Source organism: Pseudopipra pipra, chromosome 19, assembly GCF_036250125.1.
Source record: "Pseudopipra pipra isolate bDixPip1 chromosome 19, bDixPip1.hap1, whole genome shotgun sequence".
NCBI classification, from domain to species: domain Eukaryota; kingdom Metazoa; phylum Chordata; class Aves; order Passeriformes; family Pipridae; genus Pseudopipra; species Pseudopipra pipra.
In genome coordinates this window covers 6571884-6595822 of record NC_087567.1, presented here as the reverse complement: position 1 = coordinate 6595822, position 23939 = coordinate 6571884, and the positions used below count along the sequence as shown (strand labels likewise).

At 59.8% G+C, this 23939-nt stretch overlaps 2 protein-coding genes across 7 annotated transcripts; both read right to left on the bottom strand.

Moving 5' to 3' along the window:
• Positions 1 to 1054: 1054 nt before the first annotated feature.
• On the bottom strand, positions 1055 to 12915 carry SPATA20 (spermatogenesis associated 20). Of its 4 annotated transcripts, XR_010435267.1 has the most exons (17): positions 12828 to 12915; positions 11662 to 11799; positions 11378 to 11442; positions 10819 to 10973; positions 10439 to 10582; positions 9972 to 10173; positions 9756 to 9886; positions 9571 to 9675; positions 8998 to 9072; positions 8573 to 8785; positions 8226 to 8418; positions 7285 to 7453; positions 6655 to 6863; positions 6316 to 6515; positions 6115 to 6195; positions 3698 to 3802; positions 2439 to 2550 (listed from the first exon to the last, which is right to left on the bottom strand). XR_010435267.1 is itself a non-coding variant. In XM_064675937.1 (16 exons), the coding sequence occupies exons 1-16, from the start codon at positions 12857 to 12859 to the stop codon at positions 2380 to 2382; spliced, it is 2283 nt and encodes a 760-aa protein (XP_064532007.1). In that variant the 5' UTR covers positions 12860 to 12915; the 3' UTR covers positions 1055 to 2379. The 4 variants fall into 4 exon arrangements, 3 of the variants coding, with proteins under 3 accessions (XP_064532007.1, XP_064532008.1, XP_064532009.1); XM_064675937.1 differs by lacking the exon at positions 3698 to 3802 and having other exon boundaries at positions 1055 to 2550; XM_064675938.1 differs by lacking the exons at positions 3698 to 3802; positions 12828 to 12915 and adding an exon at positions 12097 to 12222 and having other exon boundaries at positions 1055 to 2550.
• Positions 12916 to 13159: 244 nt separating this feature from the next.
• Positions 13160 to 22785, bottom strand: EPN3 (epsin 3). Of its 3 annotated transcripts, XM_064675940.1 has the most exons (10): positions 22298 to 22779; positions 19039 to 19694; positions 18555 to 18673; positions 16915 to 16995; positions 16522 to 16629; positions 16329 to 16413; positions 15784 to 16095; positions 14821 to 14922; positions 14247 to 14468; positions 13160 to 14119 (listed from the first exon to the last, which is right to left on the bottom strand). In XM_064675940.1, exons 2-10 carry the CDS (start codon positions 19607 to 19609, stop codon positions 13800 to 13802), a joined length of 1920 nt encoding a protein of 639 aa, XP_064532010.1. In that variant the 5' UTR covers positions 19610 to 19694; positions 22298 to 22779; the 3' UTR covers positions 13160 to 13799. The 3 variants fall into 3 exon arrangements, with proteins under 3 accessions (XP_064532010.1, XP_064532012.1, XP_064532011.1); XM_064675942.1 differs by lacking the exon at positions 14821 to 14922 and having other exon boundaries at positions 22298 to 22785; XM_064675941.1 differs by lacking the exon at positions 16915 to 16995 and having other exon boundaries at positions 22298 to 22771.
• Positions 22786 to 23939: the final 1154 nt, after the last annotated feature.

The following is a 23939-nucleotide window of genomic DNA, read 5'->3' as shown; positions in this document are numbered from 1 at the left end:
TGATGTCACATCAATGCCAGCAAAGATAAAAGCCAAGAGACCCAGAACCAGTGCTGGCTTTGCTGGGGAATAATAATTAGAGGGAAAGCCTCATTAGTGCAGCAAGGGTGGCTGCCTGCCCGTGCATCCTGGACCCCCCAAAGGGGCACGGTGGGTGTCAGCCCTCCCAGCTGCCTTGGTGGGCTGAGCAATGGGGTGCACTGCACTTCCCTCAGTGTGTTAGATGTTAAAGGGGGGTTTTATATTAAAAAGAAATGGCTGCTTAGGGCTTCCAGGTGAGCCCAGAGCCCCAGGCAGGGTGATGAAGTCCTGCTGTGCCCTCCAGAGCAGCCTGATGGCAAACCCAAGTGTTGGTGGGGGAAAAGCAGCACATCAGTTATTTGATGTGGTTTTAGAGGGGTTTTTTGACAACTCTGCAGCTGGAGAGGAGCAGGGGGAGTTCCTCCAGCTACCCTCCATGCTGGTGGGGAAAGGGGGTCTTGTGGTGCCCCAGGGAGAGTCCCTGGTAGTCCCTGCATCTGCCACTGAAGGGAACACAGGAAAAGGTCGAGGAAATGGGTATTGTGAAGTGGCATAGGACCCTAGAACCCTGAGACCACACTCCATCACCCTCTTGAGAGGGTGGGCTGGCTGGGCAGCACCCACTAGCCCTGTCTCCTGGTAAGTGCCCCAGAAAACAACACTTGCAGCAAATCAACAGCATTTGATGAGAAATCAGTGGCTTGGTGACAGGAAAGGGATGACAAAGGAAGTGTCACTGGGAGGGTTTAACCACTGTGACCACCACCGAGGAGCAGCAGCCATGGGTGCCCTGGCACCCAGCCTGGCTGGGGGATACTGAGGGGACCAGCAAGGGGGTGCTGCAACCAAACTCTAGCAAAACCCCCCCTTGCCAAGGCCAAAACGCTGAAGAGCTGAAGCAGATGGGTGGCTCTGGGGATGGGCAGAGAGTGGGGCCACACAGGACAGGGTCACCAGCACCCGGGGATGGGAGCAAGGCAGAGGTGCCAGGTGAAGAGAGGTGCCACAACAGCAGTTATTCATCACAGAGAACTTTTCATTCTTTTTTGTTTTGGTTTATTTTATTGAGAGGTGAGCCCAATTCATCCTGACAGAGGTTCACAGCACAGCTCTGCCCGGCGGCTGCTTACAGAGATGCGCCGACAAGCAAGACGGTGTGGGGGAAAGGCACCCTGTGTCTGTGCCACAGGGGGCTGGTGGGCACTGAAATGGGCTCAGCATATCGCCCCCAGCCCTGTGCCACCTCGGGGACAGCTGCCATTGTGGCATCTGAGATGTCTGGGCTTCCCTGCGGGCACTCAGCACCAGCCCTGCTCTCAGAGGATGCTCTCCCGGCAGACACAGACCAACTCGCTCCGAGCACTCCTGAGGACGGGTGTCAAATCAATCCCCACAGCAGAGATGCCAAGTTAAAAAAAAAAGAAAAAAAAAAAAAGAGAAAAAAAACCCAGAGGAAAGCAGCCAGCCATCTGCCAAACCAGCAACTTTCAGCTGGATTTCCAGAAACACTTCAGCTTTTAAAACCAAGAGAGGAGAGAAAATAAAACCCCTCCTCTTCCACAAGCATAGAAAGCATTCAGATGAAGTGCAAAATTCCAATTTTACTTCAAAGGCATTTCTCCTGGCTGGTTACCCCCAAATTCTGGCACAACCCACTGGAAAGCTGGTGGGCAGTGCTGTTTTGCTGCCAGATGACAGCACCCGGCCAGCCTGGGCACGGGGTGCCATGCCAGGGGAGCTCAGGGTGTCAGAGGGATGCTGAAAACCTGGTACTCACCTGTTTGGAAGCAGGGAGGGTGAGGAAGGATGGAGGGGAGGACAGAGTGAGAATAAAGTTTTCATCAGTTGTAATCAGCAAGTTTTTTCATGCACTATATATTAACTTAATGTATGTTACAATCTCCTCTGTAATGGAAAAATACCACAGCTGTTGTAACCAGTAACACGTTCAAGAGCACTTGACTCCCAAGTCATCCAGGTGCTTTTGACAGTGTTACCTTCGGTTGCTATAGGAACCCTAATAGTTTTCCCATCTGACTTCTCCATTAACGCTGGGATTTATATTTAATTTGTTTTCCTTTTCCTCGGCAAGAGGCAGCGAGCAGCAAGTGTGCGTGCACACGCTCCTCCGTGGGTGTCTCCTGGACGTGCCAAAATCAGCACCGGGGACCAGAATGGGTTGTGCCGAGACGGTGCTGGAGTGACAGACCCCGACCTGCTGCAGGTGGGGAAGGGCACAGCTCCAATGCACTGCCAGGAACCATCTGGGATGGTGCTCAGGGTGGCTTTATTACAGGGCTCTCCCATGGTCCCGTGCCGGTCTGTCCCCCCTCTTGCCTTCCTGCAGGGCTGAGGGGCTCATGGGCTGAGCATCCCGCGCAGCTCCTGGGCAGAGGTGACAGGCAGGGAGCAGGTGAAGTTGCTGCAGAGGTAGGCGGTCGCTTTCCCATCCTTCCTCTCCAGGGATGCAAGGAAAGGCAACTGGCGGTAGAGGAACCCAGCACTGTCTCCATCTGCGAGCATCAACACCTGTGGAAAAGGAGCTGTGAGAGCCGGAGAGCACAGCCAGACAGTGACAGACAGCTGGTCATTCCCTCCCCGCTGACATGCCAAGGGTTGGCAGTGTCCCCCCCATGTGCTTGCCCAAAATGGGGAGGGACAGAGAGCTGAGGGCACCCATGCCTGTGTCCCACGGTGGTCACATCCCTGTAACAGCTGTAGTGGAGGGAGCGCAATGGAGATGTGGCAGCTTTGCCTCCATTGTCTGCTCCAGACACTCGGCAGCCAGGATGGAGCACAGGGACCAGCACATCCCAGCCTGGAGGGGGCTGCCCGAGCCAGCTGGCTCCCTGGGAACACCTGCCCAGCCCAGGGGTAGCCCCAGAACCAGCTGCAGCATCACCCCATCCCATCTATAGCCCAGCTCCTCCTGCCCCCCTCCACGCTTCCCAAAAAACTCAGCCACTGGCTGTGGGTCAGGGGCTCTCCCAGCTGACACAGCAGCACCAGCCAGGGGTGATGGCCGGGCTTCCAGGATAATTAGCTTTTCTGAAAGGGAAAATGTTTGTTAAAGCCTCAGGGCTTGCAGGCTAATCAGGAGGAAGGCCAGGAGCTGGCTGCAAGCCTCGTGTGACAGCAATGCACAGGGTGAGCAAAACGCTGGCCCTTCCCAAGACATGGCAGGAGCATCCTGCTGCCAGAACACACACCCTTGCCCACCCCAGCCCCAGCCCAGCAACATGCACCTGCTGCAGTGCCTGCCAGGCATGGACAGGCTCGCCACATGCCACTACACTCATACCAACGCCAACAAGGGATGCCAACACCAAACTCTGCTCCCACAGCACACACATCTCCCACCCCGGCACCGCTTGCACCAGCCCTGGGGCCAGCAGCAAACCCAGCACTGATACCCAAGGATGTGCACACAGCCTCACCTGTACCTGGCAGGGGCTGCCCACACTCCTGTGTCCCCAGGGGGCCACTGTGTCCCCAAGTCCCTGCCCTGGATAACGGTTGCTGCAGTCCTGTCCTGTCCCCCATCACTCCCACATCTGTTTGGCCACTGCCCTGACCCAGCTCTGGCTCAGCCCGTCTCCCTGCCTGCCTCCTGCTCCCCCCCAACTTCCTCCCCCCTCGCCTTTGTCTGGAATTAATTCCAGGAGTGATTAATTACCAATTCATGTCCAATCTGAAATTCATTATTCATTTTTCTCACAAGCTCCCCAAGGTCCTCTCACGGGGCCAGGATGAAGGCGAGCGGCAGGCGAGCGCTCTGCAGCTGAGGAGATAATGGGATCCTTCATAATTACCCTAAAGACCATTAACAGGGCAGGGATCTATACCAGGAGCTGAGATTCAGCCCTGGAGCAGGGATCCAACTCTCTGTTGGACAGGACACTCTGAGCAATAGCCATCAGCATCACCCCAGAGCACTTGCCCCACAGCAGCTGCCTGTGGCAAAGGCCTCCTCCTGGCCCAGGGTCCACTTAAAACCATGAACTCAATGCCATTTTATCACTGGCATCTCGTTACAGCAAAGATTCCAATGTGAGGTTTGTAAGGAATTAATTACTGGAACGACCTAATTAATTGTGTTCCTGTAGACGAGCCTGGCCCCCAGTGCCCTGCCAGCACTGAGGGAATGGGGGCGCAGGGGACACAGCAATGATGTTTCCCCAACTCCTTGGCAAAGCAAATTCCCAGAGCTGCCATGTCCCTGGAGCAGGTGACCTGGGACTGCTCTGCTTCAGTCAGCTTCCCAGGATGGGGAAGGAGAGCTCAGGAGCAGCTGGAGGGTGCAGGAGGCGGGTGGGAAAAGGAGCACCCGCATGTCCATGTGATGCAGCACGGAAAGATGGACGGCAGTCAGGAGGCAGCAGGCTGCTCCCAAAGGCAGTGAGACCCTCTGAGCAGTGGGATTCTCCCTCACCTTCCCTCCATCACCTCTGCAAGGTGAGGAGTCATTGCTACTCCCAGACATGCTGCTCAGCTCCTACTGCTCCTGCACACTCGTGCTTGGGGAAGCAGAGACACGTGCCCATTGGGCTCTGCTCCTCTTGGAGCCACAATCCTTCTTCCAGGAAACAAACCCAAGATACTGAATGAAACAGCTTCAGTTCCATCCCACCATTGCAACACGAAGAAGATGCAAGGGCAGGCAAGGGGCAAACAGGGCCAGACCCCCACCCTGCCTGCTACCAGGGTCCAGCTTCAGCCCCCCACAAGCCCCACCAAGCACAGCCCCCCTGCATGCAGCCCAGACAGGCACCACTGTGCTGAGGCAGCCCCTGAGCACCCTATGACATCATTCCCCCATGGAAATATCCATCCAGAGCACCCAGCCCTCACTTTCTTCCCTACCCCAAGGAAGGCAACAGCTTGAAGGAGAAAGACCTGCCCCTGGGGAGGGAGCATCCCCACCAGCCAGGCTTGTTACCAGCTTAGCAGGAGGGAGCTGAATTGCAGGGAAGGAGAGGACATGGCTGTGCTGTTCGTTCTGCTCAAGACCCTGAAGCTGCCCCTGACGTGGGCTTGAGGGACCAACAGCTGAACCAGCTGTGGGCAGAGAGAGTGGGTTATCAGCAGCAGTGCCGGGCTGCCCACTGCCACCACAGCACTTCCTGTCCCTGCAAACTGGGTCATCCACTGTAATCCTTCAAAGGGAGATAGGAAGAGTGCAGGAGCAGAGGCCCTGAAGATGGCACAGGGACCAGCATGGCTGAGGGTGCTGCTGGCTGGGTAATGGTGGGAGGAAGGAGAGCTGTGTGCCCCACTCACACTCCTGGGAGTTGTGTCCCTCCTCCAACATCAGCATTAAACACAGCTGGGCACACAGACAGAAGGTCAAGGGTGACAGCCCTGTGGGCTGAGCTAATGTGAGGACAGAGCAGGGGATCCTGTGCTGACAGCTCAGCCCTCCACAGTTCATGCCAGCTGAGGCTACAGAAGGAAACTGGTGCTTTGGCCTCAGCACCAGCTTGTCACATGCTGAGGTTGAACATGCCAGTCCCTGGCACCAGGACCCAACAGGCAGGGATGAATCTGGTCCAAACGTTGAGCCCCCTCACCCACAGCCCAGTCCTACTTCCCTCAGCTCCACAGCTTTGCTGAGGTCAGAGCCATCATGCCCAGGGCAGGGACACTGCCTACCACACCTGATGAGCACCAGCTTTGGGAAATGCCAGCCCCTCCTGGCTGGGGGTACCCAGAGCTGGAGCAAACCTTGCTACTTCCAAGGATGCCAGGGTGGCTACAGGCAACAGGTGACCCACACACTGGCTGGATCTGCATGGGGCATGACACATCCCCACTGGGCATGACACATTGGCACCAGAATGAAAGGTTTTCCCTTGGGAAAGCACTGGGCTCAGGCTGAGAGCAATGTAAACAGCCAGCAGCAAAAGCAGCTGCTGCTGCAGCTACTGATGGGCTGGGCTGCCTGTGCTCTGGAAAAGACAGGATGCTTCCTGGAAGGGAGGAAGGACAAAGGAGGAGAATGAATGTTAAAGCAACACCAGGAAAAGGATTGAAGCACCACCAATGCAGGCAGCAAGGGCCAAGGGAGGCCTGGTAAGTGGGAGGCACCTCTACCTTGTTCGGGCTGAAGACAGAGCGGACGCAGTGCAGCATCTCTTTGGTGTCTTCTCCTTGGGGGTCCCCACAGATAACGACCTGTCCAGGGGGAATGTGAGTGGCAGGAGGGAGAAAACAGAGCTGAGACTGCACCCACACCACCGCCAGGCCCGCTCCCTGCAGCAGGTCCCAGAGGGGACACTGAGTCCCAGCCCATACCTGTTTGAGGGTCTGATGGAAGATGGCAGTGGCCCGGGCCATCTCTGGCAGGGCTATCGGGATCTTCTTCAGCCTCTCTGAGAAAGCAGCCAAGATCTGCCCAGCTTTCTCCACCCAGTCCATATGGCCAGAGTAACAAGCTGCTCGGAGCAGGTTTGTGACAGTGACAGAGTTGGCGGTGGGCTCTGCTCCATCTTGGTCTGCAGGGGACAACAGCTCCCATCAGCCCAGTGCCTCACCACCCCATAGCCTGATCCTCCTGCCTAGCATTGCCCCTGTCCTCCTGAAGCTGCCCCACACCATCACCCATGGAGATCATGGCCACGGCCCCAAGCTCACCACCCTTGAGGCGCAGGAGCACGGAGGGATCACCAGCCTCGCTGGAAAAATACGCAAAGCCTTTGGGGTCCCAGAAGAGCTTGTCTTGCATGTGCTGGAGATGCAGGGCCCACTCCAGCCAGTCCTGTTCCAGTGAGGCTTCATACAGGTCAAAGAGTGCTTGGATGACGAAGACATAATCCTCCAGGAAGCCCTGGATGGGCACAGCACTGCGGGGGCATATGGGGAAGGAGCATCAGGATCTCTACACTGACCAGGTTGTAAATGTTCTCCAAGCCAACAAAGCCCTGCCTAGTGGTCTCTGCTACCCAAGGAGATGCCACCAAGATAAGCAGTGGATGTGCTAATTCAGCACACAGCTCAGCCCCAGGGTTCTGTACAGGAGATGAGGGCAGGGGAAGACTCCTGCCATCATGGATGAGGAATGGGAAAGGATTTGACCTTAATCCCTCCTCACTGGGTGGGGGGCACTAACACATCCTTAACTGCACTGGAAGCGGTTCTATACAAAGTAAAAAGCCTCACTCCCTCCCACTTCAGTCCTGCCTGGAAGACAGGAGGATGGGCTGTGCTGGGAGCCTGGGCAGCACCTGCAGAGTGGCCAGTTGACCTACAGACACTGACACTCACCTCTTCTCCACTGAGTTGTCCTTGCCCCGGTAGCAGCTCCGCAGCAGCCTCCCGCTGTCGGGGTCGAAAAGGTGTGTCCTCAGGAATGCAGCTGCCTGTGCAGCCCTTTGCACATACCCCTGCTCGGCCAGGGCTGCCCCAGCCTGGGCAAAGCCCGAGATCATCAGCCCTGCATAGGCACAGACACAGGGATGGGCTCAGAGGGGCACACGGGACCAGCGGGGAGTCTGTGTCTGTCACTGGAAGGATGCTCAGTGTGAAGCTCATCCTCCCTGATGCCAGCAGGTCAGGGCTCAGTCACCAGTTCTTCTGCTCAGTTCAAATCACTAAGGAAGTCACTTACTGTCACCAAAAAGAAAGGCAGAGCGCTGCAAGGCAAGCAGCAGCTGAGCTTTCGCTTGTGGGCAGAAACAGGGCTTAAGAGTATGTCTGTTTGCAGGAGGTGGTATAACTCCAGCCCACACCAGCTCCAGATCCAGACACCCAGGGATTTACTGCTGGGAACAGTGCCTGGGGTCCTGAAGTATTACCTGCAGCAGGATGCCCAGACAGACAGACACAGAGCTGTGGTTCCCCCTGTGCATGCAGCAGTGGGGATGGGCTCTGTGCCAGCCTGGATTCTGGGTCCCCAACTCAGTACCCTTCCCCACAGCCCAGTCAGGGTAGCTGGGCTGAGCCAGGAAAAGAGTTTTGCTGCTCTCTGCTGGCAGCTGGGGAGGGAAATAAAGCCAGAACAATATTCCAATGCTCCACAGCCTCACAGCTTGCAGGTGTGGGGCTGCTTCCCCACAGTCCCTGATCCCAGCCCATCTGTGCCTCTCTGGGCATTCTCCAGGCCCAGCAGGACTCGTTGCTACCAGCCCCCCAAAACGTGCTGGCCCCAGGGAGCCGCAGAGGGGTCCAGCCAAGGAACATGCCCCTGGAGCTGAGCTGCCTCTCACCATTCCATGCTGCCAGCATCTTGGAGTCCAGGTGTGGCCGTGGCCGCTGTGCCCGTGCTGTGCACAGCCTGTGCCGGCATTCCTGCAGCAGGGCATCCAGCTGGCCTGGCTCCAGCCCAAACCGGGCTGCCGTCAGCTCCGGGGAGCTCCGGGCAATGAGGACGTTCTTGCCCTTCAGCTCCTCATGGGGGTCCTGAAGGGAGAGAAATGAGTTCTGTGAAGACCATCTGACTGGGGAGGGGTCAGACCCCGTGTGCTTTGGGGCTGCTCTGCCATCCCTCCATGGCCAGGGATGCGGGTCCCCCACCAATGCTCCTGGTACCAGGCAAGTCTTTGCTCTCCCTCACCTGCCTGGGGTCCACGTTGCCATTCTCCTTCACTCCATAGTGGTGCATGAAGACATCCCCCAAGGTTGTGCCCTCTGTGGCCCCCTCGACAGGGTCAGGGAGGAGAGCCTGGAGCTCCTTGGCCTCCCACACACAGAAAGCTCCTTCTCGCTTCTCTTTGGATGTGGTGGTTGGGTAGGAATCTGCATCCTCTGCACTATAGAAACCTCCTGCCTGGGAAAAGAGCAGCAGAGAGACCCTCCAGCTACCGGGACAGCACCTTCAAAGAGCTCCCCATCACTGCTTGGCCAGCAGTCCAGCCACCGAGCCTCAGCAGCACCCCAGACTGAGCTCAGCTGGGGAGGGAGAGAGGGAAAAGAAGGCCCAAGCCACATTCCAGGGCAGGGTAAGTGGATCCCTTTGGCTCAGCTCAGGGAACAACCTACCTGGTCACTCAGGTCCCGTGAGACATAGAGCAGAATGTCACGGGCAACATCGGCAAAGAATTTATCACCAGAGATCTGAGGGAGGCACAGGGTGGACATCAGTGTTACAAGGAGCAAGGGGGAGGCAGGAGACACAGCAAGATAAAGTAAGAGACTCCAATCTAAAGAGTTGGCAGAGGTGAGTCACACTTGAAAGTCCAGGGATTTGAAATGTGGGATGAATTCAGAGTGAGATCTCCAATAGAAATCTACTATCAGTGTATACTGATCATCTACTAACCCTGGGGTTACACCAAGGTCAGAGGCAGCAGCATTTGTTTGCTGACTTGCAAAGACCAGCCCAAAGGCTGTTCCCTCCCCTGTTATGCTCAAAACCCTGGGGCTACACTGTCATGGGTTTGTGCAGTGTTTCTGTTTGAACAACAGCAGATGAAGGGGAGCATGGGATTGCTCCATGCCCATGGGATGGGCAATATTTTGGGGAACAGGCTTTGAAGCTGCTCCCCAAATCAAACCAGCCCTCCCCAGCCAGCATGAGTAGGCTCACCCCTCAGAGGGATGCCACAGCTGTACCTGAAATGCTCTGCTGTACACAGCTGCCAGCTGCCCCTGGTCATACAGCATCTTCTCAAAGTGAGGGACGTGCCAGTGCTGGTCGGTGGAGTAGCGGTGAAACCCCTGCAAAGACCACATGGACACGTCTCCACCCCACATCTCCAGGGCATGCCAGGGGTTTACCCCCAAGAATTTCCTCCTACCTGACCAATGTGGTCATGGATGCCCCCATGAGCCATCATCTTGAGGGTATGCAGAGCCATCTGCAGTGCCCGGGCACCCTCTGGAGTTGTTTGGTGCAGGGCCCAGTACGTGAACATGAAATTCAAATTCACTGAAATACAGGGAGAAAGTGGGAGGCTGTGGGGTGGGCTGTGCCCCCTGCCACGACAGGGCTCAGCAGCAGAGGCCACACTGACCTGGAGTGGGGAACTTGGGGGCTTGGGAAAAGCCACCGTAGTCCTCATCATAGGATCTGGAGAGCTGCTGGAAACAGGTGTCCATCACCTCTTTGGATGGTGGGGGTGACTCCTGGCCCTGTGCACGGATTTCAGATGTCTGTCTCAATGCTTCCAGAATCCTGTGGCTGCTCTCCAACAGGGCATCTTTGTTCTCCTTCCACTAAGATGCAAAGGAGAAAGACAGTTCTTCCATGTTTTTATTCTCTGTTTCCTGCCTTGCGTCAGTCCAAACCCATCTCTGGCATGGATCACCCTCCCCAGATCAGCTCAAATCCACCTCCAACCCAGCCAAAGCTCTGGCATGTTCTCTAGGATACTCTTCCTCACAACTGTATCGCCTAAGTCAGTCACCCTTCAAGCCCAGACCAACTTCCCTGGGTCCCTTTTGGCTGAGCACTGGCTGCTACACCGTTCCTGCCCCGCACCTGCTCTGCGATCCGGAGCAGCACAGTCCGAAAACCAACGCGATGAAATCGATCCTCAGGAGGGAAGTACGTCCCCCCAGCAAAGGGCTTGAGATCTGGGGTCAGCCAGACGCTCATGGGCCAACCACCTCCACCGCTGGTGGCCTGAAAGACACATCACGGGCGCACCAAGGTCACGCAAGAGGCACCTTCTGCTCTGTGCCCCTCCAGCACATCCAAGAGCCTCACTCGAGGACAGAGGTGTGTTTCTCTCCACCCCCAAGATGGCCCCATCCATACCACCCCACAAACTGGTTCCTCTTGCCTGAGGAAGGTGACCATGAACCTCAACTTGAGGGAGCCAGTCAAAGCCTCCTGGGCACTGTCCGTGCCTCCCTCACCTGCACGAAGGTCATGTACACTCTGTCCACGTCTGGCCGCTCCTCACGATCCACTTTGATGCACACAAAGTGCTTGTTCATGATCTCCCCAATCTCCTTGCTCTTGAAGGACTCCTCCTCCATCACATGGCACCAGTGGCAGGTGGAGTAGCCCACTGAAAACAAGCTCAGGTGAGTGAGGAATGGCCCTCTGCAGGGAGCAGGACACATTTGAGTGATGGGGAGATCACTCAGAGATGGGGAGCCCTGTTATGGGCAACAGCTACTGCCCCCCTAGAGAAGAAAGGGAGGGGAAAGGAGAGGAGGGGAAAGGAGGGCTCCTTTGGGCCTCCCCAGAAGGAGGGGAAAGGCCCCCTGGGCTTTCCAGCTCTTCCTCTTAAAATCTGGTCAAATCTTGCTCCCAAGTGAGCCCACTTTTGGAGAGAGCTTTTCCAGCACGTGGCCCTCTCTTGTTTGGTGTCCATCAGTACCTACATGGCTACTTGGGATGCAGCCCAGCTTATCTGATCATCTACTGAACCACCCACAGGGACACGAAACATGTCTTGTTTCTGGTTACCTGACAGGAATATCACCTTGTTTTCTTTCTTTGCTTTATCAAAGGCTTCCTGACCCCAAGGGTACCTGTGGGGGGGAAGACGAGAAAGGAACTTCAGGGTTTCCAGCTGCCAGGACCAGGCTCCTCCAGAACTGCTGCCTGGTCAGAGGAGTCAGGACAGCCAGAGCTGGCTCAGGAGGGTGGACCCCGAGCCGGGGGGGGCTTCCATATGGCAGCGAGTCCCTAAGCCCCACAGACACCAGGAGAGGAGGAGGACGAGGGGGAAAGCTTCCCATTGCTCTTACCAATCCACGGGGTTGTGGGCGTGCTGCAGCAGGTACGGGGACTTCTCGTTAATGAGGCGGTTGGTGTGACGAGGGACGCCGGGGGGGCTGGGTGACCCCCCCGTGGCCATGGCTGCCAGCCCTGTCAGGAACGTGCACCTGTGACACCAAACAGGGTCCTGGGCTCCCTGCTCAGCACAGGGCAGCTCAGCCTTCACAGAGAGCCACGATGGCCCAGGGCACAACCACCATCACCCTAGTCCCTGCTGGTGCCCCCACTCCCAGCCCCAGTTCTGGGTGGCACTTAGTTCACCTCCTTCCCCCTCCCCGGACCCTACAAGTCCTCTCCACTCACTGGAGGCTCAGGGGAGGTTGTTCTCCTCCAGTCTGGCACAGCCATGGCAGAGGACTGCCCTCCCCAGGGCTGCTCCCCCCCAGCACCCTTTGGGGACACACCTGACAGCTGTGGGTGCAGGAACAGCATCTGTGGGACTTGACCTGCATGTCCTCAGAGAGGAACATCCCCTCAGAGAGGAAAACGCCCTTCCGGGGGTGCAGGGGTGGGTGGAGGGTGTGGGTGTGGGCAGGGTGGTTACAGGCTCTTCATGGTGAAGGGCAGGAGGGGACCAGAGAGACTCCCCTGCTGCTGGGCAGGATGCAGGGCTGGGGCGTGAGGATGCAGGAAGACTGCAGGGATGCAAGGATGGTGTGCAGGGATGCAGGGCTGGGATGCAGGTCTCAGGCGCAGGGATGCAGGGCTGCAGAAGGGGTGCGGGGATGAAGGGCTGCGATGCAGGGATGTAAGGCTAGGATACAGGGATGCAGAAGGGGGGCAGCGATGAAGGGCCGGGATACAGGGATGCAGAAGGAAGTGTGAGATGGGGCGCAGATCGGGGGTGCGGAGAGTACGTAAAGCCATGCAGGGGGTGGAAGAATGCGGGGAGGATTTAGGGAGGATACGGGGGTGTGCAGAGGGATGCAGGGAGGATGCTGGGGAATGAAGGAGAGGCTTTAGCAGGGATTCAGGAGGAGATGCAGGGCGGGGTACAAGGCGCTGCAAAACAACTTAGGGAATGCAGGGGGGCACAGAAGGGGTGCGGGGAGGCAGCGATGGCGCAGCGGGGCTGCCGGGTCACACATCCACCGCCCCCGGGGCCGGACCCGCCACCCCCGGGCCCCTCCCGTACCTGCGGGCGCTGCGCAGCGGCCCCGCCAACATGGCGGCGGATCGGCCCGGCCCCGCGCCCCGGCCTCCAACGGCCCCGCCCCCGAGACACTATTGCTCCAATCATCGGCCCCGCCGCTCCCACGGCCACGCCCCCGAGCCACCGCCCCTTCTGGCTCCGCCCGCTGAGACGCTGTAGCTCCAATCACTGGCCCCGTCGTGCCTCTGGCTCCGCCCCCTGAGCCGCGGCCCCGCCCCCTGATCTGCCACCGTGCCCGCCCCCGCCCGGCCCCGATCCCGATCCGTATCCCGGCCCCGATCCCAGCGCCAGCCCCGTCCCGCAGCTGCACACCGTGTCGCTCAGCGCAGTTTATTGTCGCACGGGCACCCGCAGCCAGCCGCCGCCGCCGCGCCCAAGCCCAGGCGCTCCCCGGACACGGAGCGGCGCCCAGCAGTGGGCGAGGGGCGGCGAGACGGAGGCGAGGGGCAGCAGCCAAGGGAGCGCGAACCACGCGGGGTGGGAGAACCCCCCCAGCTCCCTCCTCCCGGTCCCGCGCTGCCCCAGCTCCCCACAAAGCCCCCCCACACCGGGGGTCCACATCCAGCAGCCGGACCCCCGCGCACCCGCCCGGTCCCGCTGCAGCGGAGCCCCTACACCACAGCCCTTCACAGGGGCTCTGCCGTGGCCCCCTCGCAGGGCAAGGGGTCCCTTCCTGCCCGTCAAGCACCGGGGCTCATGCTGGCTGCCCCCCAGCCAGCCCCACCGCGGCCCCCCGCACTGGCCCTCGCAGGGGAAGGGGGTCCCCTGCTGCCCGTCAAGCACGGGGGTCTCATGCTGGCTGCCCCGCACAGCGGGCACGGGGTCGGGGCTGGGTGGGGGGCACACTCCAGTGCAGCTTTAGCGAACCGCTGCCCCCTCAAGTCTTGGCGGGAGGAAAGATGGGGGGGGCTGTAACAGCCAGGGAAGGGGCGAGAGTCCACATGTCCAGAGGGTTCAGAGGAAGGGGTTGAGCCCCCCGGGCGCGGACGGCGGAGCCGGGGGGCCGCTCAGCGGCAGTAGAGGCTGCGGCAAGGCGCCGGGGAGTTCGGGGAACGTGCCAGCCTGCGGGAAGGCACTGGCGGAGGCGGGGAGGGCGGCGGTGGCGGAGGGGACGCTGCTGAGGGGCATCGGCAGGGACGCGCTGTAGGTCATGGAGTTGGCGGGGTGGCCGGCGGGCAGCCCGGGCACCGGCGAGCTGGTCCGCATCTGGTTCAGCGTCGGCTTGGGCTGCTCGGACAGGCTGAAGGGGTTGGTTGGGGACGGCGTGCTCAGACCTGGCAAGGATAGGATGGGACACATCAGGGCGGCCAGGTCATCCCCAACACTTCTCCTCCTCTTCCTCCCCAAAACACCCCCTGTCCAGCCCAGGGGAGCCCCTGGCCAGCAGCCCTCAGTACCTACCGGAGAGGAAGGGGTTGCGGGTCTTGGAAGCCGGTGTAGGTGCGACCAGGGAGTCCAGGTTGACCAGGGAGGAGGCGGCGGGGCCGAGGAAAGCCTCGGGGGTTTTACAGTCCTTCCGCTCCTTGCCGGATTCGGGCAGGGAGTCAGCCAGGTTGGTGAGGTCAAAGCTCTTCGCCCCATCCTGCCTGGTGCTGGGGAACAGGTCGCCAAAGGGGTCCGGCTCTGGGATGGAGGGAGGGGAGATGAGCCGCGTGAGCCACTGGGAGACACCAAGGATGATGGCGTCCCCTGTCACCGCAGGTGGCTGAGGCTCAGTGTGGTGGGCTGAGCCTGCAGCATGGCCTGCCCTGGAGCCACCATGGGAGCTGGCAGGGCTGGGGACATGGGTACACGCAGGGACCAGAGTGGCTCTCTCGCCTACAGGAGAGCCCAAGCCCATGACAAGTTTACAGATGGGGACAAGCTTTGGCCACGCCAGCAAGCAGCCACACGCAGCCCTGGCCAGCCCCGGAGCTGCCTCCCTGCCACGGGCAGGGACAGGTCACCGTCCCCACCGCCCGCTCCCGGCTCTTACCCACGGGGCTGCTGGACTTGGCCGAGGAGGGCGGCTGCGAGGGCTCCTGCTCCGGCGGCTCGGGCGGCTTTGCAAACGGGTCGAAAGCGTTCCCCCCTGGAGCTGGGGGGAAGAGGGGACACTCAAGGAGGGGAGCAAGCGGGGAGGTGGGAGGCAGGAGATGTGTGGGCAGGAGAGAGGCAGGGGTGGCTGCCTGCAAGGACAGAGAAGAGGGGGTGCAGTGGGGGGCTGGAGTGGGGTTGGGGGTCAGGAATGTGCACTGGAGAAGGCTCAGAGAAAAACCATGGGGTCATTGTAGAACAAGACACCCCCACTGCTCACGGCCATCCCCCTGCAGCGGGCTGGTCCCTTTCCCAGGGCAGGGGACAGGTCTGCATAAATGCTTTAGAAACCAGCACTGGCCCTCAGAGCAGGTTCTGTGCCCCTCACCAGGGACCAAAACTGGGGACAGGACACACAGGACCTGCACGGGGCTGGAGGAAGCACCAAGGAGGAACTGAGAGTGGCACTGAGCTCCGAAACACAGGCTGCTCCTACAGTTGCCTCCCCATCTGCAACGTGGCACCTGCGACCAGCAACCGTCCCGTCTGGTCCTGGCGTGGTGTGCAGGGGTTGTTTGGGGTGAACAAACAGGTATCACCGACGGGACACACCATCAACCTGCTGCTGGAGTAGTGTGGTGGCTGCCATCCGCTCCCACGGGAGGGCTCCGTTAACTGCCGTGTTAATTAAAACAGCCTATTCTGTGCAGAGATAGAGCCTAAAAGTTCCTTGAAGTCTTCAGGATGCTGAGGGGTGAGCAGAGGTCCTGCTGCGGGGCAGGAGAGCGGGCAGGGGGTGTTTGGGGAGCTGGCTGCAGGAGGATGGGGGCAGAGCGCCGAGATGCCCACTCGCAGGAGGGTAGCGATGCTCAGGGCTGTCCAGAATCCCCAGCAAAGCCAAAAGGTCCATCAAGCCTCTTACCAGCGTTCGGAGGTTGCTCGGGCACAGCAGCCCAAGGGTCAGGAGCTGGAGTGGAACCGGAGCCCTGAGGGGCTGGGGGTGATGCTGTCCCCCAGGGGTCAGCAGGAGGGAAGCCAGAAGAAACGGGTGCCTTCCCCCAGGGGTCGGAGGCTGCAGTGGTGCTGGGCGGAAAATCCCAGGGCCCAGCAGATGTTTGCTGGGCTGAGGCGCTTGCCTGGGAGAGGGGCTCCCCACTGGTGTCTGGGACTGGCACCCAGGGATCTGCTGCACCGGCCCAGGCAGAGGCCACCGGCTCCGCTTTGGCTTTCATATCTGCAAGAAGAAGGGAAGCTGTGGGACAGGGGAACAGTGCAGGGCACAGAGGGATACTGAGTGGCAGGGATGTGCCCTGAGGGCCATGACTTCCAGCAGCAACACCCATGCGTACAATGGAGGAGAACCCGGAGGTCTTCACTGTTGAGCTACTGGGGACTGGGGAGGAACAGAGGCAAGGGACAGGTTTCTGATACTGTCCCAAATTTTGGCAGTCTGCGAGTTGCCCTCACCTGGCACATCCCACGGGTCAGCAGGCGCGTGGCTGGAGGGTGCTGGCGCCGGTCCGAATATATCTGCCAGCTCCAGGATAGAGGACTGCAAACAGAAAGGGAATAAAGAGGTGAGGGAAGCCTGAGGCAGACCTGTAGGATTGCCCTGGAGCCGACAGCGGGCTCTGTGGCCATCCAGCCCCCAGTGCTGTACCTGGCTTTTCTTCATCTTATCTTCTTCTTGCTCTTCCTCCCTGCCCTGGGCAGTCTCCTCCACGGCTCTCTGCTGCAGGGAGTTCTCCCCTTGCCAAGTCCTCACCTCCTGCGGGGAGAAGGGATGGGGTCTGTGAGCTCAGCAACCCTTCAGCCAGCACCTTCTCCAGAAGACAGACCAGCACAGGAGCTGCCACCACATCCCCGAAAAGTCCCAGCATCCGAGCAGACAGCTCCCTCAGGGCTGAGCCCACCAGGAGAGCACTCAGCAGACAGCCCAGAGCAGGGAAAGCAAAGCGGGCACTGGAGCAAGGTGGTGTTTTGGGCTCCAGCACCCCAGAGAGAAGCCCAAGTGCAAGGAGAGCGGAGCGCCAGGACTGCAGGACACAGGTACCTTCTCGTGCTCCTCTTTGCTCAGCGCGAGCGCGAGCTGCAATTGCCTTTCTTCGTCTGTACTGGAAATTGGAAGTGGCTTCTGCCAACAGAGGAAATTGGGTGACATTTCAGCTTGCCCTCAGCTCGTAGGACTGCTCGGAGGTCCCTGACCTTGCCACCGCCTCTCCTGCAGCCCCTCGCCTGCCTGCACAACATCTGTGCCCATCCAGCTGGCCTTGCCTGCGGACCCCCAGCCCAGTGTCCCTGTGCTCTCTAACCAGCTCCTGCTCAGGCTCCCTGTGGCCCCTGACCAGCTCTTTCCCTGACCCCATTACCTACCTCTGCATTGAGGCTGGGATGACCCTAAATTAGGCAGCCAGCATCTTCCCTGAGAGGTTTTCAGGGACCCTGATGAAGTCAGTGAAGGGATGAACTAGGCACCCCTTTGCCCCAGCAGTCTGCTGGGGAGAAGAGTTTGTGACACTGACTGGCTTCACTTTGGGAATCCTGCAGCCTCGCACCCAGACCTGAGGCAGACTTTGGGGAGAGGCTGTCCCTGTACCACCATGGTGGCCCTGATCACCCCCCCTGTGACACTTGTCCAGCAGTGTGGGACCCACTGGGGCTGGGAATGGGGACCCCAGTAAGGGTGACTGTGTGTGTACATCTGTACACGTGTGCACATGCGTGTGCAGCCCAGATGGACTCCAACAGGCAGCGCTTTCCAGAGCGTGTTCCTACAGTGCTCATCGCAGCAGTGTGAGGAAGCTATAAATACTCCAATTCCAGGACAAAAATAGGGATACACGCCCTGCTCTGTCTCCAAAAGAGCCTCCATTGGGCAGGGAAGACGGGCAGCAGCAAGCACTGTCTCCAGAGCATGTCCCCAGCCCGGCAAGACTGAGCTCGTGGTGCTGGGTGCCAGCTCCAGGGGATGTCCCTCGGTCCCATGTCCCTCTGACTGTGTGTGCTGGCTGTACCCACAGGCTCTGTGTGGGCCGTGCCAGCCGGTGTGCAAATAATCCTGTCCCTGGTGGAAAAGGGGCTGTGGCCACCAGATAGGAGAGGGGACAGCCTGGGGTGGTTTCACTCTGGGGCAGCAGCTCACTTGTTGCCTGCATACCTCCTGGGCTCCTCCTGGGGCTGTTTCCCAGTGCTCTTTCTATCCCAGTTTGAAAGGACCAGATAGTAGGACCAAGTTTCCAGCCCAGTGAGGGTGCTGCTGGCCCCACATCCACCACATAAACTGCAGGGCAAGGCTTTGCCCCCTAAAACCTCCATGGGAAGGCAAGAGAAATGGGGGAGCTTAGAGCAAAAACCCTCAGCGAAAGAGGGCAGCCAGGTGGAGGGCAGTTGTGGCAAACCCAGTAGAGTCCCCAAGTTCACTCTGGGGTTTGGGAGGCTGGACAGATCCCCACCTGGTGCTGTCCTCTCTGGTATGAGGACAGGGAGCAGGAGCAGCCCATGCCTCCATCTGCCTGCTGGTGATTTTGGATGCCAGGCACAACGCGAGCAGCCCGGTGTGGTTGCAGGTGCATGCACCAGCCTCGGGCAGCCCCAAATTCCTCCCTCCTCCCAGGGAACTGAGCCATTGTGCCCATATATAAGGCAAAGTGCAGGGAGATGCCTTGTGCCCCAGGACAGGCAGGGCCACCCTACCTTCTCTGCCTCCTCCCGACTCATGGCCAGCGCCAGCTGCAGCTGCAGCTCCTCCTCGCCCGTCGTCTGGGGCCGTGCTTGCTCCAGGTCAGAGGCGAACCGTGGGGATGAGGATGATGCTGGGAGATAAAAGATGAAAAGGGGGTGGTGTCAGTACTGGAATATTCGGGGGAGCACAACACCAGCCTCTCCTCCAGGCCCACATCCCAGCACCCGGCCTCCCCAGGGCACATAGCCCCATGTTAGAGCTCCTGACCATGAACAAGCCAGGGGTTTAAGGCTGGAGGCACCGCCAGCTGCCTCTGCTGCTGGGGTTCACCACAGAGTCAAATCTCTGCTCCATGGTGCAGGATGGAGATGGGCTTCACCACCACCCCCACCACCCCCACCCTGAGAGGAGAGCAATGGGCACCAAGCAGGTGCAAACCTAATGCAACACCTGCCCCCACTAAGTGAGCCTGAGCGAGCCACCAGCAACACTCACAGTTGAAGGAGGAGGGCGAGCCCCGTGCCCGGCCGTAGTCCTCGCCGTAGGGTGACGCACGGCGGCCGTAGGTGACCTGGTGGCTGCCACTGCCCATGCCCTCCAGGGCCATGCGCTCCTTGGTCTGCAGCGCGTGCGCCCGCTCCTGCTTCAGCCGCTCCTCGTCCTTCAGCAGCGCCATCACCTGCTTCACCTTCTCCCGGATGTTGATGCCCTGGTCCTTGCCATCGCGGTCCACGTACTGGAAGTCCTTCAGCGTCTGGATGGTGTAGAGGTTCTCCCGGCACTGGTGGGTCACCTTTTCGGAGCCGGTTTTGATGAGGTAGTCCAGGAGGGTGAGGGCTTTGTAGACGTGACGCCAGTTCTTGCCGCTGTCGTTCAGCCGCCGCCAGATCATGCCCATGACCTCGGCGAAGGCCACCGTGTTGAAGGTGAGGTCGGCGATCTCTGACATCAGGGAGCTGGGGGGTCCCCAGGGGTCATTGGAGGTGGCCTCCCGCACCTTGATCTCTGCCTCCGAGTAGTTGTGCACGATGTTCTTCACCTGCCGGCGCAGCGCCGAGGTCGTCATGGCTGCGTGGTGCCGGAAACCTGCCAGTGGCAGGCAGCAACGGTGCAGAAGGAATGAGTGATCACAGCCACAGCCTCACCAGCGCCTGCAGCAGGGGAACAGTGACACAGAGACCTCAGCATTGCCCCAGCCACTGAGACCCACCCCCAGAGCCCTCGGTCGGCACCAGGAACACTTCTCAGTGTGGACGCACCCATCATCGGGGTATCAGGTGCACCCTGGGGGGCTGCCACTGCTCTCTAACCTAAAGACACACACAGTGGTCACAAGAGAAAACACCTCATAGCAAGTGATACCCAGCACTGCAGAGCCGGCACAAGGTTTGACTCCAGATTCAGCAACATTTGGAGAAGAATTTACCCTGCACTTCTGCTTCTAAAAGTAACCATTTGAAAATGGCAGCTCCCTCCTCCAGATCCCAGCTGCCTCAGCCCCACCATCCCAGCAAAGCTGGTTTCAGACCCCTCCCAGACCTTGCACTAGCCAGGGGCTCCCCTGTGCCCCCAGATGCACTACCTGCAGCTGCACACAGCCCTGCTTGTCCCAGTCATCACCCCAAGGCTCTCAGTGCCGCCGAGGATGCGTCGTGCAAACACAAAACCCCGCCGTGAGTCAGAGCCTGTCGCAACTCACTCAGCTGGCAGCTGATCAGATGGGTTTTCCCAGCAAATTCGATAATTTTGCTCCAGCAAGAGGCTGGCAAAGTCAGGGTGCTAACAGCCAGTGCCAGATCAGTGAGCAGGACGGATAATACAATGCCCCTCTCCCCAAAATCTCAAGCTGTTTGAACCTCCTCTGTATCCAGACACAGGGCTGGGGCTGCAGGTGCTGGTGTGGCCAGGAGCTGCCCTGGTACCTCCCCATGGGCAATGCCCATCCTTGGGATGCCCTGCACTGACACGGATGCAGTGACATGGGGCAGTCTGGACCTGTCTTCACGTGAGCCCATCACACTCCTGTCCCCTGCTCCATGCTGGTCCTAAATCTTCACCTCCTCCCTGCACAGTGGGAAGACACTGTTTACCCTCATTTTGTCTGAGGGCCAAGTCAAGGCAGAGGCAGAGGCTGCCGGGAGCTGCCTTTCCCTCGGCAGGGCTGCACCGCAGGGCCCGGGAGCCGGGCTGCTCCCAGAGCCCCCACTGCGGCTGCGACAGAACTCACTGGCAACTCTTCCCCCATCCAAGATAACGCCTACAGGCAGAGGAGTATCTCCCCCACACAGCAGTGTCTGCAGGCGGATTACCGGTGTCCACCCACCACCCACCTCGGATGCCGGTACCTCCCTGGACCTGTCACACCGTGTCCAGCCCTCCACTGGCTCTGGACAGTGCTCCGTCCTGCCGGAGCTGGGCCGTGCTGACATGCCCAGGAGCCACGCAGGGCACCCACCACGCTACCATACAACCCGTGTGACCAGTCCGGCACCTCCTGCTCCCGTGGGCCAGCGGCCAGGCGCCCCACGGCTCCACCAGCAACGTCTCCCGTGAGTCAGAGAGGAGCCTGGCACCGCCACGCTCGCGGGCGGGCAAAGTTTCTCTGGAGACGCTTCCCTGCATCGATTCCCTTTCGCAATGCAGCCCGTCGGCGCGGCCTTTGGATCCTGCCGGGAGAGCCCACGGCACAGACGGCCGTGCCACTGCCTGCCTGGCACGGAAACACCTGCAGGACAAGGGCAGCAAAGCAGCAAAGTCCTCCAGGACTTGGCTGTGCGCTCTGCTTTCCACCAACACCCAGGTGGAGATAAAGTCACGTTTTCCAAAGGTGCCACCGGCCCGGAAAGCACCAGCAACCACCAGCACTCCAAGGAGGAGAAGGCAGGATGGTTCCTCCTGCCACCAACAGGTCTCCTGGCAGGACAAGCCCCAGGTCCAGTGTGACTGGCTCCCGACATTGCTTATCCAGGCCAGAGACCTGATCCCAGCTGGACTTTGCCCACCATGAGATGGCCTGGGAAGTCTGAATGGGAAGAGATGGGAAGCATGGGCTGGGGCAGGGATAAGAGGAATGTAATCAGGGCTGGAGCTGCCAGCAGGGTTAAGAGCTGCGGGTTTATCAAACACAATATCCCCCCACAGCCCCCCCTGGAATATAAAGGGAGTGAAACAGAAGCTGTGCGGGAGATAAGGCAGCAGCACCCAGCAGCTCATATGGAATTACTGCAGTGACCTTGAGCAAGAGGCGGCCAGGTGGGAGAAGGACACACGGCTGCGGGGCCAGGTCCCCATCGCCCGCGGCCCGGTGCGGGGGACTGCGGGGGCGACGCGGGGGTGGCGGGGGGGGCGAGGAGGAACGGCGTGGAGGGAGAGCTGGAGGGATGGGGGGACTGCAGCGGGGGCAGAAGGGTCCGGCGAGAGAAGGGGGGGCCCGGAGAGGGGATTACAGCTCCATCCCTGATCAGGTGCAGGGCTAGGAGGAGCAGCGCCCGCCATGGAGGGGGGAGCGGCGGGGAACGGCTCCTGCAGAGCCCTCGGCCGAGCCGCCGGCTCCCGCACCCGCCCGGATCCCGCTCCCGCTCCCGCAGGCGCCGCGGGGCCCCGAGCCCGGCCCGGGAGGCATCACGGCACCGAGCTGCCCGCCGGGGCCCGGCATCCCCCGCAGCCCGCGATGCTCCGGTGTCCAGAACCTTCCTCCTCCTCCTCCTCCTTTCCCCCCCGCATCCCGGCTGCCGGGGCGCACGGCCCCGCTTACCTGCGCGGTGCCGCCGCCGGTGCCGCCGGGGAGCGCGGGTGGAGGCGGCCGCAGCCGCCCGCTCCTGCTGCGCGCCGCCGAGTTGCCGGGCTGGCTGGGCAGGTCCCGACGGCAGGTCCCGGCTTAACCCCTTCGGGGCCGCCCGGGCACCGGCCGAGGCGCTCAGCAGCCCCCCCGGCCCCCCCGGTGCGGTGCGGCGCAGCGCGGTGCGGTACCGGCCGCGGGGGATGCGGCGCCGAGCCCCTGCCCCGCCGCATGCGGGAGGCGGGGATGCTGTAAATGCTCAGTCACTGCCCCTCGCTGGCAGCCAGCCAGGCGCTGCTCGCTGCTGCTGCCTTGCTCGCCTGTATTTTTTTTTTCCCTCCTCCCCCCATTATTTTTAGACAGAAATCCACGTCCACGGGCGCGGAAGCGGCTGCGAGGGATGCCGACCCTCCCCACCACGCAGCTCCTTCTCTGCTACCCCAGGCCACGCTAGCAATTTGGGTTCTTTAAATTATTATTCTTTTTTTTTTGCTAGGATCTAAATTTGGAGCAGATTCTTCCCCTGCTCTGAACAGCTCCCAGAGCCTGGCTGGGGGGAGAGAGGGAGGCATCAGATGACATGACAAAATAAGTCATGTCTCTCGATCATTTCAATGCCACCCCCTCTCTCTCCCAGCCTCTGCCTTCCATTTTAATCACTGACAGCCCTTCAAGTATTATGGATATATATAATCTTTTTAATATCACTGACATTTTCCATGATGGAAAGCATCTTGGGGGTGCTGAGACATTCGGGAGGGGGATTGTGCCTTCCTGCTGATGCTCCTGCCACACAGAGGAGAGCTGAGGTCTGTCTTGCCCGAGGGTCCTGCCTTGGGTCCCAGGGGGAGGCCACGTGCCTCCCAGGGCTTTGCAGATCTGAGCAACCTGACGTTCCCAACAAGCTCTGGCCATGCAGGCTGAATAAGCATCTAGTCCCTCTTCCAGCTGCAGCCTGGGAGAAGAGCACATCCAGCATCCAAACCATCCCCAGATTAGCCCAGAGAACATCCCAGCTCAGGCAGTGGGAAGCATTCTCCACAGCAGCCTAAGATCCAGGCTTTCCTTTTCCTCCATTCCCAATGCTCCTGATTCACTGTGTCATATGGTGAGGTAGACAGCTTGCTCTCCTTCAGGCACTGATTTTTTACAAGCAAAGTGAACCTCTCTGTGCAGAAAACACCCTACAAGGTGTTTTTGGAGCCGTACAAACGTGAGGTTTCTTTGCTGGGGCCCACAACCCCAACAGGGGAAGTGGAACCCAGCAAGGCACTGATTGCCCTCAGCACAGCCTGGCTGCTCACCCAGACCCCCTCAGCCATTGAGAAATGCACTGTCACCTTCTGCTTGCAGCATTTTCCTAGAACTCCCCTTCTTCCCAGGCTCTCTGGTGGAGTGATGATGTCTTCAGGCCCCACTCACGTGCTGGGTTTGGTATGCAACTCCCAAGGCCAGGAAGGTCGCTCACCTCACCTCAGTTATTTAGCAAACACAACACAAATTATTAACACTAATACAAATAATGCCCACGTCTGGGAGAGGAGAAGGAATACTCTCCTTGCCTGGCTGCAAGGGCTTGGCCTTACAGGGTCCTTCAGAGCACAGGGCTGACAGCCCT

Bases quoted from the DNA above. Each gene is read 5' to 3' on its own strand.
- SPATA20 (XM_064675937.1), bottom strand. From the start codon at position 12,859: ATGTTGGCGGGGCCGCTGCGCAGCGCCCGCAG. The intron at 10,174-10,438 runs GTGCGGGGCAGG...TTTGCATCTTAG, and splicing joins TGCTCCGGATCGCAGAGCAG to TGGAAGGAGAACAAAGATGC. The intron at 6,864-7,284 runs GTGAGTGTCAGT...ATGCCCCCGCAG, and splicing joins GACAACTCAGTGGAGAAGAG to TGCTGTGCCCATCCAGGGCT.
- EPN3 (XM_064675940.1), bottom strand. From the start codon at position 19,609: ATGACGACCTCGGCGCTGCGCCGGCAGGTGAAGAACATCGTGCACAAC. The intron at 16,096-16,328 runs GTGAGGGCAACT...TTCTTCTTGCAG, and splicing joins TGACCCGTGGGATGTGCCAG to ATATGAAAGCCAAAGCGGAG. The intron at 14,469-14,820 runs GTAAGAGCCGGG...CCTCCATCCCAG, and splicing joins CAAGTCCAGCAGCCCCGTGG to AGCCGGACCCCTTTGGCGAC.